General features: G+C 35.3%; 1 protein-coding gene across 3 annotated transcripts in view; it reads left to right on the forward strand.

Annotated features, from left to right (window-relative positions):
• LOC136027162 (intraflagellar transport protein 57 homolog) overlaps window positions 1-16,244 on the forward strand; it is a 67,861-nt gene that overhangs the window by 9,562 nt on the left and 42,055 nt on the right. For 2 of the 3 annotated variants that reach the window (XM_065704159.1, XM_065704158.1), the window contains exon 2: window positions 15,840-15,996. In XM_065704159.1, coding sequence (XP_065560231.1) covers window positions 15,883-15,996 — 114 coding nt within the window. In that variant the 5' untranslated portion in view covers window positions 15,840-15,882. Of the gene's footprint in view, window positions 1-1,123; window positions 1,283-15,839; window positions 15,997-16,244 lie in introns of those variants that run through there. The other variant, XM_065704160.1, reaches the window with a different exon arrangement.

Genomic DNA, 16,244 nt, shown 5'->3' on the forward strand with positions numbered 1-16,244 from the left:
AACTCTTGCTTCGAAACGAATTAACTACACCTTGTGTGGTTTCAGCCCTTGCAGTCCACCAAGTTTGTTATAATTTGCAGAGATTAAGGCTTTATTTATTCGAACAAAGTTTTTCTTAAAGGGTGACAAGACGCTTTGTAGATGACAAGAAGTACACGTATATTTTTCCAAGGATTTTGAAAAACTCGCCTATCAAAACAGATTGCAACTATGTTCTGTGAATACTATAGTCTGTGGGGATATAAGACACACGAAGACCGAGAAGTTCAAATATTTCTGCTGGGCCCCATTAAATGGACCAGAATTCACACTTGCATAGTCATTAAACTGGAAAGCTAGTTTATCCAGTGTTACTTTTTCAGTTATCCTATTACCTCTCTTTGACAGTGTCGTAGTACACTACGCACATCCAGTATGTCAAAACGGCAGATTTCGAAAATCTCGGGAACAACTAAGAGTATTAAGTTGAATCTTTCAGACAATATTGAGGGGATGCTTAACTAAATTAGAGGGCATTGTCTATATACAGATCGTCAAAAGGGTGTTTTGCAATATATTAGGAACGGCTAAATTGAAACTATCTCGGAAGACTGTGGGGGATTTTGCATGCAGTGGGACGAAAATCACCTTGGGTTCTTTCAGGACCTAAACTATTTGATTCATCAATACTCTCTCAGCGGTATCGGCTCTATTTGCTGCTTCAAATTGTCATTCCATAACGCAAGAATGTAAAATGGTCTATGATTGATCGGCTACAAATAATCCAACAATCAGAATTATGTTTAAATTCTTACAAATTTAAGTAAGCTAATGGAATAGGCCTTTTAAGATAACATGAATCCGACACAGCAAATTCATAGAAAAAAAATCTGTCTTACGATACTTTTAACTATTTGTCATAGTGATTTAAATTTTCCAAAGACTAATCATAAGGGAAGCCAAAACTACAAAAATCAGATCGCAGCCAAGGTTACCACTGCTGGTGATTTATCACAAAATTCAGTAATTTCTTCTGTTTTGTGATTTGGTGATTTTTACCAGAAAAACATTTGATTTTACCACGAAATTGATGATTTTACTATGTTTTTGCTACAACTGTTTATTTTTGTGCAGCATTGATGTCTCTTCCCCACTCTGGTGCGTCACCAAAGAGACCATTTTCTCTACTCAGGCTCATCACTACCCTCTAAGAAACAAGTTGTACTCCAGAACCATTTCTTGTCTCATGCATGTGCATAGGTTCGTGACATATTTATCATGGTACGCACAAGTTGCCTAAAAAGTTAGTATAGTTTTTTTCTTTCAATTCGAGAAGAAGTTGAAAATCCATATTTGACTCATAATCATTTCATGAAGATTTACGAAAGCTATAGATTTAAATCGCTCTTAATGACGTCTGGGTGATGATCGATGGATCCTTCTTTTAGATCTTCAATAATTTTATGTATATATATATATATATATATATATATATATATATATATATATATATATATATATATATATATATATATATATATACAAAAGGATAGGAAAGGCTGAAAGAAATTTGAAGTAGAAAATTGTAATTTTATATATAATCTCATTTGGATATCCATTTTTTTGGCCAAAAAAGAATATTCTTGGCAAAAAATAAATGAATAATTATTGGTAATTTGTATATGCGTAACGTGGTAATGTGTAATGTGTATATTAATAAATAATCAGGTAAATGCCGAATATTGTAAAGATATCTCTTCTAAGTTTTAAGCTGAATCTTTGCAAGACTGTACTTATTTGGGATATTTTTCCAACTTACTTCTTTGCAGTAATACAGCTAATAAATAATTATTGGTAAGATAACATTTATTTTCTTTTTAATTTTCTAAACAGGGGGGAGTTTAGTCGATAAAAAAGGCTTCAAGGTGAGATAATATATCAATTTAGATGAAATACAAACTTTTTCAAGCACATAAATAAAAGCAAGTTTCATACCCCCTTCAAGACTCTATAACGGAAGAAGCTGACAGAAATAAAAATACTTTAAAGAGGAAAAGAAAATGACAGGCGACCACAGCTGCTTTGAGCTAAGATGAGTTAAGGTAGTTGATGCAGTATGGGTCTTCTGTTGGTATACTCCTAATCTTAAGCATTAATATGGCTTAAAACAAAAGACTGGCGCTTGTCCAGGGGTTGCTCGACGGGGGATAAAAGGTAAAGATTATTCATCCTCCATGGTTTTTTGAAGCTGTTTTCTTGGCCTCATTGAGGTCTCAGGTGTTCAATTCAGAGACAATCTAAGTCGTAATTTCTTTTTCCCAGAAAGACTTTTGCATTTCCAAACTTCTTGGTAAAAAGACTGGATTGGTAGTAACTCACGCCTTAAAAATCTGCCTATGCTTGCATATGATTTTTTTGTGTGTCTAATCGTTCTGATCTAGCCCCAAATTTTTAGTATGGTCATTTATTTTTGCCTTATCCAGTTCCCAGGTGCTCAATTCAGTCAGTGAAAGTCTACATTGTATTTTCCTTCTCCTGAAAACACATTGGGAATTTCAAACTTCTCAATAGAGAAATGGGTGATTTTAGCACTACTTAGCCTCAGTCGTAGACACCGAAACCGAACTTGTATGTAAACAGAATCCAGGTTTAAAAAGACTTGACTGGCAACCTTGCAGCTTGCTTTAAAAACCTGTATATGCAAGGTTACGTTCATGGAGTGTGGTACAAACTTTGACAACGAGAAAGAGAAAAAATTTAAAATTTCTAAACACAATGGAAAAGTAATCAGAATTCAAAGAAAAGGGGCCTCACGAGACCAACGGTAAAGTACAAGAATGGAGTACTTAAGAATACAAGATGGAGTACCTGAAATATATATATATATATATATATATATATATATATATATATATATATATATATATATATATATATATATATATATATATGGCTATGGGTACCAAGATCAGACTTTCAAGAGCATTGAGAGGAATAATGAACTAAATCAAAGAATATTATGTGCGTCAAGTTTGTCAATAGCTTGTGGGAAAGATTTCAAGAGCGGCTAAGGGTATAAAACTTAAACATCCACGGAATGCTGAGCTGGCCCAGAAGATGTTGCAACACGTATCGTAAATTCAAAGTCCTTAGTCAATAAAGAAAATGTGAAATGTGAATGATGAATTTTAACGATTTTTACGTTTTTGCAGCTTTTAAATTTGTGTGAAAAATCTCAGGAACGGCTAAGGGTTTAAAACTGAAACCTCCACGGAATGCTGAGACGGCCCAGGAGGTGTTGCTACACGTATCTAATTTTCAAAGTCCTTGGTCTATAAAGAAAATGCAAAACGTGAATCTTGGAAGTTTCTGATCATTTTGGCAAAGTCTTTAATTCTCTTGAACAATCTAGTTCATGTAAAAATAGTTGGGAAAAAATAGTTCTTGGGAAAACAATCTAGTTCTAGTTTTTGGGAAAAAATGAGCGTGGGAGGGGGCCTAGGTGCCCTCCAGTTTTTTCAGTCACTTAAAAAGGGCACTAGAACTTTTCATTCCCGTTAGAATGGGCCCTTTTGCGACATTCTAGGACCACTTGGTCGATACGATGACCCCTGGGGAAAAGAAAAAAAAAAAAAAAATTAAACACGCACCCGTGATTTGCCTTCTGGCAAAAAATACGAAATTCCAGATTTTTGTAGATAGGAGCTTGAAATTTTGTTTATGGGTTCTCTGATACGCCGAATGCGATGGTGTGATTTTCGTTAAGATTCTATGACTTTTAAGGGTTTTTTTCCCCTATTTTCTAAAATAAGGCATTTTTTCAGGCTCGTAACTTTTGATGACAAAGACTAAATTTGAACTAAACTTATTTATTTAGAATCAGCATGAAAATTCGATTCTTTTGATGTATCTTTTAGCATCAAAATTCCGTTTTTTAGCGTTTTGTTTACTTTTGAGCCGGGTCGCCCCTTACTACAGTTCGTTACCACGAACTGTTTGATAGAGTCAATACATAGTCACTTAAGATAATCTTGATTGTATAGTGGTGTTTTGCAAAAGTAGTGTAAAAAAGTAGTGTAAAGGCTGCAAAAGTAAGTTCCTCTGAAAACTGTATAGCAAATGACTTACTGAAAAAAAGCAAGCTTTTGAGTTTCGAGCCTTGTAAGAACTACTGCTGACCTGACTATAGTCTAATCAAATGCCAAGGTTTGGGGTTCAAAAGTGTGTTCAGCTAAACTTGTTGTAAAAGTTGAGTCTAATAAAAATGTGGTTTAACCCAGCCTTTAAGGGCTACATTGATAAAAATGTTTTGATGGCCAGGCCAAGTTACAAAAATGATTTAATCATCGTAGTAAGAGCGCCTTATTATTACGCTTATTAAATTTATTTTCCTCGAACAAATAAATTTCGGTAAAAGATGAAATCCTCTTTGGTCCAATAAATCAGACACAAACGGGTCTTTTCATCTGAGATGAGGTTTACCCCTCCCATCTCATTCTTTTACCTACCCAATCCTTTCTTTGCTGTGTATAGAGGTAGGCTAGCCGTTCTGCCTGTAGAGAGGGGTTAGGGAACTAAAGTGTTATTAGTTGAGCTAGGGATAGGTTGGGAATCAGGAATTCCATCTACAGACTAGCGGAATTCATTTAATGACATTTTGCTTGTTCAAGTTATACTTTACCCAAGATCCAAGGGGCGTTTACTCTTGCTAAGCAAAATAATTAGTAAAGTTCTTGTTTCGAGTTGCATCGATAAATTTGAGTCTAATCACATTGGTTATTCCAAGTTCTCTTAGCTCCCTTTGGAAACTCTTTATTCTTCTTTCTCTCATCCTATTCGAAGAAATAGTAGTACTCCAATTCCCCAAATAATTGGCAGAATTTATCTTACCAGATAATTTGGATTAAAGGATTCGAGCACCTTCGAACTCGGGCCTTAAATAAATAGTCAAGTGTATTCTAGTAAAAAAATTCAGTAATTTCGGTTCTTCTCGAGCTCTCTCGGACGCGTCCGACTTCTCTCGCGTACCAAAGGCATGCCATGCCAATGGCATTTACATGCCATGCCAAATTCCCTCGCACATATTTTCGTTCTCCCCCCCCCCCTCAGTGTCTACCCAAACCACTTCCTCCACCTTGGTCTCGTTTACAACACCAAACAGCACTCCCACTGAACAAGATCTGAACACAGAACCCTAGAGTCAGTTGAGTATAGTTCAGATGATTTTATTTTACGAACTTTTCTTTACAGTAACGCAGAAAGTATGAGTATGGATAAAGTGTGTGAGTTGGAGAGTTTGATTAATATAGTTAAAGCTTCAATCGTAGCAGTCGTAGTCGTAGTGACCTTCATTTGTAAAGTTTTTAATGTTACTGCTAGTAAGCAAGAATAGCTACAGCTTTATTGTGCATTGATTTTTATTGGACTTGGTATTTATTTCAAATTATTTCATCTATGTTGACTATGGATTGTACATTTATTTGGGTGTTGACGACGATAACGAATATTTCGATTTTCCGCTACTTTAGTTCGTTAGTTGTATCTTATTATATTTTGACTAGTAAGTTATTGTGTACTGATTTTAAGCGAATGATTAGAAATTATTTTAAATTATTTCAGAAGTGTTGACTACAGATTATGTATATATATATATATATATATATATATATATATATATATATATATATATATATATATATATATATATATATATATATATATCTATATCTATATCTATATATATATATATATATATATATATATATGTATATATATATATATATATATATATATATATATATATATATATATATATATATATATATATATATATATATATATATTATATATATATATATATATATATATATATATATATATATATATATATACATATATATATTTATATATGTATACATATATATAAATATACATATATATATATATATATATATATATATATATATATATAATATATATATATATATATATATATACATTTATATATATATATATATATATATATATATATATATATATATATATATATATATATATATACATTTATATATATATATATATATATATATGTATATTTATATATATTTACGTTTTGACGACTAAACGAATATTCGGTTTGTCTGCTGCCCGTTTTGGAAATAACTTGAATTTAATTGAATAGTTCTAAACTTTACCATAATCCTTTTTTTCTTGATGAAGACAACTGGCTAATGGAAACAATCTCTTTGGATAATTGTTGTAGACAGACACACCCAATGACTTCGAAAAATACCACTGGAAAAAATTTATCACCGCGAAATTTGGCATCTTTTTCTTTACTTTTTATGGCACTTCGTACTAAACAAGTGACATACAGCGATCGCAAATTCTGTTGGTCTATCTGTCGGTCTGTTGGTCTGTCCCAGTTTTGCTACTTTAGGCACTTTCAGGTAAGCTAGGACGATGAAATTTGGCAGGCGTATGAGGGACCGGACCAGATTAAATTAGAAATAGTCTTTTATCTGATTGGACCATCTGGGGGGAGGGGGAGAGTGGGGGCCCTGTTAATTCAGAAAAAATAGAAAAAATGAAGTATTTTAAACTTTCGAACGGGTAATGGGATCTTAATGAAATTTGATGTTTGGAAGGATATCGTGTCTCAGAGCTCTTATTTTAAATCCCGACCAGATCCAGTGACATTGGGGGGAGTTGGAAGGGGGGAACCTAATATCTTGGAAAACGCTTGAGTGGAGGGATCGGGACGAAATTTGGTGGGAAAAACAAGCAGAAGTCATAGATACGTTATTGACATAACCGAAACAGAGCTGGTCTATTTGGGGGAGTTAGGGGGGCGGGAGCTGGTTAATTCTGAAAAATTAGAAAAAATCAGGTATTTTTAACTTATGAAGGAGTGATTGGATCTTAATGAAATTTGAAATTTGGAAGGATACTGTGTCTCAGAGCTCTCATTTTAAATCTCGACTAGATCCGGTGACATTAGAGGAATTGAGGGGGAGCCTAAAATCTTGCAAAACATTTAGAGTGGAGGGATCGGGATGAAACTTGGTGAGAAAAATAAGCGCAAGTCCTAGATACGTGATTGGCATAAGTGGAGTATATCCGCTCTCTTCGGGGGAGTTCGGAGGTGGGCTGGACGTGCTAGGACGATGGAAATTGGAAGGTGTGTCAAGGTGCTGGACAACTTGACTTGACAAAGTCGTTTTCCCCGATTTGACTATCTCGGGGGCTGAAGGGAGAGGAAAAATTAGAAATTATTTTTAACTTACGAGTTGGTGATGGGATCTTAATGAATTTTGATGCTTAGAAGGACCTCGTGACTCAGAGCTCTTATTTTAAATCCTGACCGGCATTAAGCCTCTGATTTTCCTTATAAAGCAATCTAATGATTCTTAGAACTTTGCTAGTGTTCATCCCCTATGAGCTCTTGGCTCTTCCGGCCTCGTCACAAGTGCCATATGAGCTCTTAGCTCTTGTTATTTACCAAGTTTAACATTAAAGCCAAGTTATCACCGGATTTGAGTACAGAGTACAGAACTACATCACCTAAATTACGTGCCAAAAGTTTTGATTGTTCCTTAGAGCGTTTAAGTAAGTAATTTTATAGGCTAAAATTGATACGTTAAGGAAGAGATTTTAGTAACGCAAGTTACTTAAAGTCTACTTAATGCAACAACAATGCGTCAGTAAGAGTGAAGGAGCAAGTTTGTGTTCCTGGTCCTGAAAAGAGGGTGACCTTACAACTGGTGACAGTGGTATTCAAGCTCGCTATGCTTCCCTTACAGTGGGGGAGGATGAATAGTTTAATAATTTGTGGTCAAATTTAGTTCTTTTTCTCTCCCAAGATGGTGTGTGTTCAAGTGGCCGCCGTTTGTTTCTGGCCTGGCAGTGGGGAAAAGGTTTGAAACAGTTGAATTTGAGTTCAGTAGTAATTTTGACAGTGTTCACTATTTTAGGAATTTTTCTTTTATTATAAGTTCCATGATGCATATCGTATGTGGCTTTAATACTTATGGCACTTGGTATTAATCAAGAGACAAATCGCGATCGCAAATTCTTTCGGTCTGTCTGTCGGTCTGTCTGTTTGTCGGTCTGTCTGTCCCGGTTTTGCTACTTTACGCACTTCCAGGTAAGCTAGGACGATGAAATTTGGCTGGCGTATCATGGACCCGACAAGATTCAATTAGAAATAGTCGTTTTCGCGATTTTAACATCTGGGGGAGGGAGGGGAGTGGGGGATCGGTTAATTCGGAAAAAATAGAAAAAATGAAGTATTTTCAACTTACGAACGGATGATGGGATCCTAATGAAATTTGATGTTCGGAAGGATACCGTATCTCATAGCTTTTATTCTTAATCCCTACCAGATCCGGTAATATTGGGGGGAGTTGGGGGGACCTAAAATCTTGGAAAACGCTTAGAATGGAGGGATCGGGATGAAACTTGGTGGGAAAAATAAGCACATGTCCTAGATACGCGATTGACATAACTGGAGCGAATCTGCTCTGTTTGGTGGAGTTGGGGAGGGGTTAATTCTGAAAATTAGAAAAAAATGAGGTATTTTTAACTTACGCAGGAGTGTTCGGATCTTAATGAAATTTAATTTTTTGAAGGATATCGTGTCTCAGAGCTCTTATTTTCAATCCCAACCGGATCCGGCTACTTTGGGGGGAGTTGGTGGGGGAACCTAAAATCTTGGAAAACGCTTAGAGTAGAGGGATCGGGATGAAACTTGGTGGGAAAAATAAGCACAAGTCCTAGATACGGGATTGACATAACCGGAACGGATATTCTCTCTTTGGGGGAGTTGGGAGGGGGGGTAATTCTAAGAATTAGAAAAAATGAGGTATTTTTGACTTACGAAAGAGTGATCGTATCTTAATGAAAATTCATATTTAGAAGGACCTCGAACTCAGATATCTTATTTTAAATCCCGACCGGATCCTGTGTCATTAGGGGGAGAAAACCGAAAATCTTGGAAAACGCTCAAAGCGGGGAGATCAGGATGAAACTTGGTGGAAAGAATAAGCACAAGTCCAAGATAGGTGATTGACATAACCGGCTCGGATCCACTCTCTTTGGTGGAGTTGGGGGGGGGGAGAGTATTTCTGAAAAATTAGAAAAATGAGGTATTTGTAACTTATGAACGGGTGATCAGATCATAATGAAATTTGATATCTAGAAGAATCTTGTGCTTTAAAAATTTAATTTTGAATCATGACTAGATCCGGTGACATTGAAGGGAGTTGGGGGGGGGGAAAAACCAGAATTCTTAGGAAACGTGAAAATCGAGATATCTTACGAATGGTTGATCGGATCTTAATGAAACTTGATATATAGAAGGATTTTATGTCTCAGATGCTCCATTTTTAATTTGAATCGGATTTGGAGACATAGGGGGTTGGAGGGGGGAAACATAAATCTTGCAAACCGGAAATCTTGGAAAACCCTTAGGGTGAAGAGATCGGGATGAAACTTGATGGGAAGAATAAGCACAAGTTATAGTTACGAGATTGACATAATTGGTACGGATCCGTTCTCTTTGAGGGAGCTGGGGGTTGTTAATTTGGAGAAAATCAGAAAAATTGAGGTATTTCTAACTTAAGAACGGGTCACCGGATCTTAATTTCAAATTAATGTAAATTCATTTAAGCTCTTATTTCAAATCCCGATCAGATCTTTTGACATTGGGGGGAGTTGGAGGGGGAAACCGGAAATCTTGGAAAACGCTTATAAATGTCGTAGATACGTGATTGACGTAACCGGACTGGATCCACTCTCTTTGGTGGAATTAGGTGGTGGGTTTCAGTGCTTTGGCGAGTTTGGTGCTTCGGGGCGTGCTAGGACGATGAAAATTGGCTGGTGTGTCAGGGAGCTGCACAAAGTGACTTGATAAAGTTGTTTTCCTCGATTCGACCATCTGGGGGGCTGAAGGGAGAGGAAAAATTATAAAAATTGAGGTGTTTTTAACTTACGAGTGGGTGATCGGATCTTAATGAATGTTGATATTTAGAAAGACCTCGTGACTCAGAGCTCTTACTTTAAATCCCGACCGGCCTTAACCCTCTGATTTTCCTTTTAAAGTAATTTATTGATTCTTAGAATTTTGCTAGAACTCATTCCATATGAGCTCTTGGGTCTTGGCTCTTTCGACCTCGTCACAAGTGCCACATGAGCTCTTAGCTATTGTGTTTTTAGTACTAGTACCCTAGGCTTATTATATTTGATAGTTTGTGCTCTTATTACCTGCTTGTAGGGTTAATTTAAATTGAAATCAAAACATTTCTAGGCATATCTCTGTATTATGCTAATTCTTTTAAACGCGATTTAAAAATCGATTCGCTTTAGTAGCTTCAAAATCCTTGAAATTCAAAATGTTTTCTAGAAACTAGAAACTTATAAGAAATATACCATTATGAAAACTGTTCTAATGAAAACCAGATAAGAAAATCAGAAATAGCCTTAGAAAAGGCTTAAGAAGAAAAAATAAGAACAATTAAATTGTGCAATTTAGGAATTTCAAAATTGAGTAATTTAGCTACATCCTTATAGGCAGTAGACTTCAAAATCTGTTCGTAGAACAAGTGTTCCCCATCTTGTTACTAACATCACCCAAATGATATTCACTCATGGATTACAACTCATTCAACAGAGGTTAGAGAAATGTGATCACGCTATGATAAAGCTGGGCAACTGCTATACAACGGGAGAAACTTAAAGATATGTCACAAATTTAGATATTTCTAGAATCATGGATCTGGATCTTTTAGGAAAACTTCTAAAAGAAGCATTTTTACATGAAAAACCCTCAGTACAAAAACTACAGCAACTTTTATCGGAAAAAAAGACATTCTGAATTAGTCCATCTATTTTTCTCCAAAAATAGGGGAAATGTATTTGACTATGCCATAACTGTTGCCGTCTTGGTGTACGGGCGGATACCATAACTGTTGGAGTTTTAAAGTGGTTTGGTACTTTCGATTGGAAGGAGAGTCTTGGAAGAAGATGGACCGAGAGATGACAAAGATGAACTGCTGGGTCTGGCAAAAAGATTTAAATCCATTGAACTAATGCACCGGGACTTCTCGGACACCTCCCTAAGAAAAGTCCCGGTATATATATATATATATATATATATATATATATATATATATATATATATATATATATATATATATATATATATATATATATATATCTGTAGTCAACACTTATGAAACCATTTAAAATAATTCTAATCCTTCACTTAAAATCAGTTCACAATAACTGACTAGTCAAAATATAATAAGATATAACTAACGAACTAAAGAAACGGACAATCCAAAAATTCGTTATTGTCGTCAAAACCCAAATACATGTACAATCCATAGTCAACACTTTTGAGATAATTCGAAATAAATCCAAACGTCCACTAAAAATCAATCACAATAACTGAGTAGTCAAGATAGAATATAATATAACTAACGAACTAAAGCTGTAGTTATTCTTGCTTACTAGCAGTAACATTAAAAAACTTTACAAACGAATGACACTACGACTACGACTACAACTACGACTGAAGCTTTAACTATATTAATCAAACTCTCCAACTCACACACTATATCCATACTAATACGTTCTGTGTTGTTGAAAAGAAAAGTTGGGAAAATAAAATCATCTGAACAATACTCTTTCAGCTTTGTCCCACAGTCTACAATAGCAGTGAGAGAATCTGTTTTTGAAACTTGAAGGGGGTTCCGAAAAGGGCATGTGACTGAAAAGGCTGCTGTGAGCTGGTGTTGATCAGTGGGAGTGCTGTTTGGTGCTGTAAACGAGACCAAGGTTGAGGAAGTGGGTTGGGTAGACACTGAGGGGGGGGGAGAACGAAAATGTGTGCGAGGGAATTTGGCATGGCATGTAAAACTCCGGCTTTTGGTACGCGAGAGAAGTCGGACGCGTCCGAGAGAGCTCCAGAAGAACCAAAATTACTGAATATTTTTATTAGAATACACTTGACTATTTAGTTAAGGCCCGAGTTTGAAAGTATTTGAATCCTTTAATCCAAATTATCTGGTAAGGTAAATTCTGCCAATTCGTTGAGGAATTGGGGTACTACTATTTCTTCGAATAGTATGAGAGAAAGAAGAATAAAGAGTTTCCAAAGGGAGCTAAGAGAATTTGGAATGACCAATACGATTAGACTCAAATATATCGATACAACTCGAAACAAGAACTTTACTAATTATTTTGCTTAACAAGAGCAAACGCCCCTTGGATCTTGGATAAAGTACAACTTCAACAAGCAAAATGTCATTGAATGAATTCTGCTAGTCTGTAGATGGAATTTCAGATTCCCAGCCTACCCCTAGCTCAACTAATAACACTTCTAGTTTCGTAGCCCCTCTGTAAAGGCGTCCACCTCTATACACAGCAAAGAAAGGATTGGGTAGGTACAAGAATGAGATGGGAGGGGTAAACCTCATCATATGATTCAAACTCTACTGTATAGACACCAGAGAACGAATCTAGGTGGCAAACAAAAACCTTTGTCTAGGAAATTTTAATTATATGTAATTTTAATTTTAAATTACATTAATAATTTAAATTTTAATTTTAATTATATGTATGAGATTAATTATAAAAACTGAGCTTAATTTCGAAGAGACACCAAGCTAAGGGGGGCAGGCGAAATTCAGTTAGCTTCCGTTCCTACGTTAGCAACTGGTTATTCCAAACTAATCTTTACTATGGCACAACTAACAGTTATTTTGAGTTTGGGGAGAGGACCCTCTGGGGTCCTTGATAAAGGGAGAAATCTTAGTATTAATTCATTTTCCGATGGAGTTATCTTTGAATAATGCTGTAGACCTGACTGACTCGGCCTTAACTAAAGGAGATAAGATAAAATTATAAGACGCGCAACCAAATCAAAGTAAAATCTAAGAAGGACATTGAGCTATTTAAAGGGTAATCACAGCTTTGCTTAATAAAATACATTAGTCAAAGGAATTAAGTCAGAGTAAATCCGAAAGTGACTTTAAATTATCTGAGGGATTTTATGCTTTAATAAAACAAAGGATTAGGTCCTCAAAGGGGATGATACGGTTCTAATTAAATGTAGGGCTAAAATCCAAAAAGGAATTCAAACGGCTTTAACTGACAGCTCAGCTCAAAACACAAAAATATGATATATCGGTTTAACAAAATGACAAAAAGGCTCTATGATATTATTTTAACTTTAAATTCAAAAAATTGAGAGAAGACAGGTGGTTGCCACAGATACTTAAAGAAAAGTTACTTACCAAAAGTTCCTCTCCTGCCTAACTTAATCTAGACACAAGACAATCTTTATTTCTCTCAGATCCGTATCTTGTGTTTGTTTCGCTACTTAATTTTGATTCGTTTAGTGACGTTTTGTTCCGTCGCTTCTATAAATTCTGGCCAATCCCTAGCCTTTAATTAAAAGAGCAGTTTTTTTCATATATCAGGGCTAGCTCTAAAAACAAGTAATGTTGCAATACCTCGCAACATTGTCTTTTTTTTGTCCACTAAAAGTAAACTAAATTGGGTCTTCAGTTATTTACTGGATTTTCCAATGTCACTCAATGCTGTTTATTCCTTGAAATAAAGGGGTGACCATACAATTTTGTGACTTGACATTTCATTACAGCTGTTATAAAAAGGCGAAGGTATTCTTAAGTTAAGTGATATGAAAAGAACCGTTTGTGTCTGATTTATTGGACAAAAGAGGATTTCATCTTTTACCGAACTTTATTTGTTCGAAGAAAGTAAATTTAATAAGCGTAATAATAAGGTGCTCTTACAAAGAAGATTAAATCGTTCTTGTAACGTGGCCTGGCCATCAAAACATTTTTATCAATGTAGCCCTTAAAGGCTGGGTTAAACAACATTTTTATTAGACTCAACTTTTAATTTCCACCAAGTTTAGCTGAATACACTTTTGAACTCCAAACCTCGGTATTTGATTAGACTATAGTCAGGTCAACAGTAGTCAAACAGTTCGTGGTAACGAACTGTAGTAAGGAGCGACCCGGCTCAATAGTAACCAAAACTCTAAAAAAAAATGATATTTTGATGCCAATCAAAAGAATCGCATTTTAATGCTGATTTTAAATATATAAGTTTCATCAAGATCAGTCTTACCTGTCAAAAATTACGAGCCTGAGAAGATTTGCCTCATTTTAGAAAATAAGGGTAAATACACCACTTCATCTTATCCCTTTAAATCTTTTAAGACACGCCATCAGTACTTGAATGTTTACGAAGCCGTACAACTTTTGCACTAAAAAAACTTCTTTTCAAACAGTTCGTGGTAACGAACTGTAGTTAGGAGCGACCCGGCTCAATAGTAAACGAAACTCTAAAAACGGAATTTTGATACCAATAGATATATCAAAAGAATTGGATTTCTATGCTGATTTTAAATATATAAGTTTCATCAAATTTAGTCTTACTCATCAAAAGTTAAGAGCCTGAGAAAATTTGCCGGGATTTGGAAAATAGGGAGAAACAACCCCTAAAAGTAATACGATTTTAACGAAAATCACACCATCAGATTCAGCGTATCAGAGAACCTTACTGTAGAAGTTTCAAGCCCCTATATACAAAAATGTGGAATTTAGCATTTGTTGCCAGAAGACAAATCACGGATGCATGTTTATTTGTTTTTTTGTTGTTTTTTTTTCCCCAGGGTGATCGTATCGACTCAGGGGTCCTAGGATGTCGCAAAAGAGCTCATTCTAACGGAATTTAAAAGTTCAAGTGCCATTTTTAAGTGACCCAAAAAATTGGAGGGCACCTCGGCCCCCTCCCACGCTCATTTCCCACCAAAGTCACCGGAACAAAATTCTGAGATAGCCATTTTATTCACCATAGTCGAATAACCTAATAACTATGTTTTTGGGGACGACTTACTCCCCCGCAGTCGCCGTGGGAGGGGCTGCAAGTTACAAACTTTGACCTGTGCTTACATATAGTAATGGTTACTAGGATGTGTACAGACGTTTTCAGGGGGATTTTTTTGGTTTGGGGGGAGAGTTGAAGGGGGGTCACGTGGGAGGATCTTTCAATGGAGGAGAGGAACGTTTTATTGGGGAAGAGACTTTCAATGGAGAGGGCGCAGGATTTTCTAGTATTATTTAAAAAGAACAATGAAAAACTAAATATGAAAAGTTTTTTCTACTGAAACTGAGGAGCAGCATTAAAACTTAAAACGAACAGAAGTTATTACGCATATGAGGGGTTTACCTCCTCGTAATACCTCGCTCTTTACGCTAAAGTATTTTTAGTAATTTCAACTATTTATTCTACGGCCTTTGTGATTCAGGGGCCATTCTTAAGGAATTGGGACAAAATTTAAGCTTTAGTGTAAAGAGCGAGGTATCGACGAGGGGTGAGCCCCCTCATATACGCAATAAAAACATACGAATATAGAAATTCGCTACGTAAGTTAATTCGTAAGTTACGTATATTTTTTACTTATGAAAACGTTCGTAAAAAATTAAAAGTCATAGTTACCTTTTTAAGTAATCAAAAAATTGGAGGGCAACTAGGCCTCCTCCTCTCTCGCTCTTTTTTTTCAAAATCTTCCGATTAAAACTATGAAAAAGCCATTTAGCCCAAGGAAAATTAATATGCAAATTTCGTTTTAATTATTTATGGGTGGAGAGCCAAGATGAAAAAAATCCATTAATTAAAAAACGTCCAGAAATTAAACAAAAAAAAACAAGTTTTTTTAAATGAAAATAAGGAGCGACATTATAACTTAAAACGAACAAAAATTACACCGTGTAATTTCTTTGAAAAATATAGCCTTTTTCACTGTTTAATTGGTTTAATTGCAGGAATTATTTCAAGTATTCTAATAATCCTGGAGAACAGTATAAAATGTTCCTCAGGGTTTTCCAACATTTAATCGAAGCTATCAGTGGGTCTATAATAGAACTGGATGACGATCCTAATATTTCGGCAATGCAAGTTATTGAAAACTTTAAAACCCTGGTAAGTAACCATTTATTAGTCTTATCCGTGCCATATTAATTAGATCTTAGTAAGATAAGGCATGATTTACAATCACTACGCTTAGACTGGAAAAAAATGACGAATAAGCGTTTTCTAGAGTTCAAAAAAATTAGAAAAGATACCTGAAAACAGTGAGCTCCTAAATGAGAGCAAAAAATTAACAAAGAGTTTATTAAACCTTTAATGCAGAGGCAACCTAAAGTGCTACAGCAACGAAGTAAATCCAG

Source organism: Artemia franciscana, chromosome 5 (genome assembly GCF_032884065.1).
Source record: "Artemia franciscana chromosome 5, ASM3288406v1, whole genome shotgun sequence".
Classification (NCBI taxonomy): domain Eukaryota; kingdom Metazoa; phylum Arthropoda; class Branchiopoda; order Anostraca; family Artemiidae; genus Artemia; species Artemia franciscana.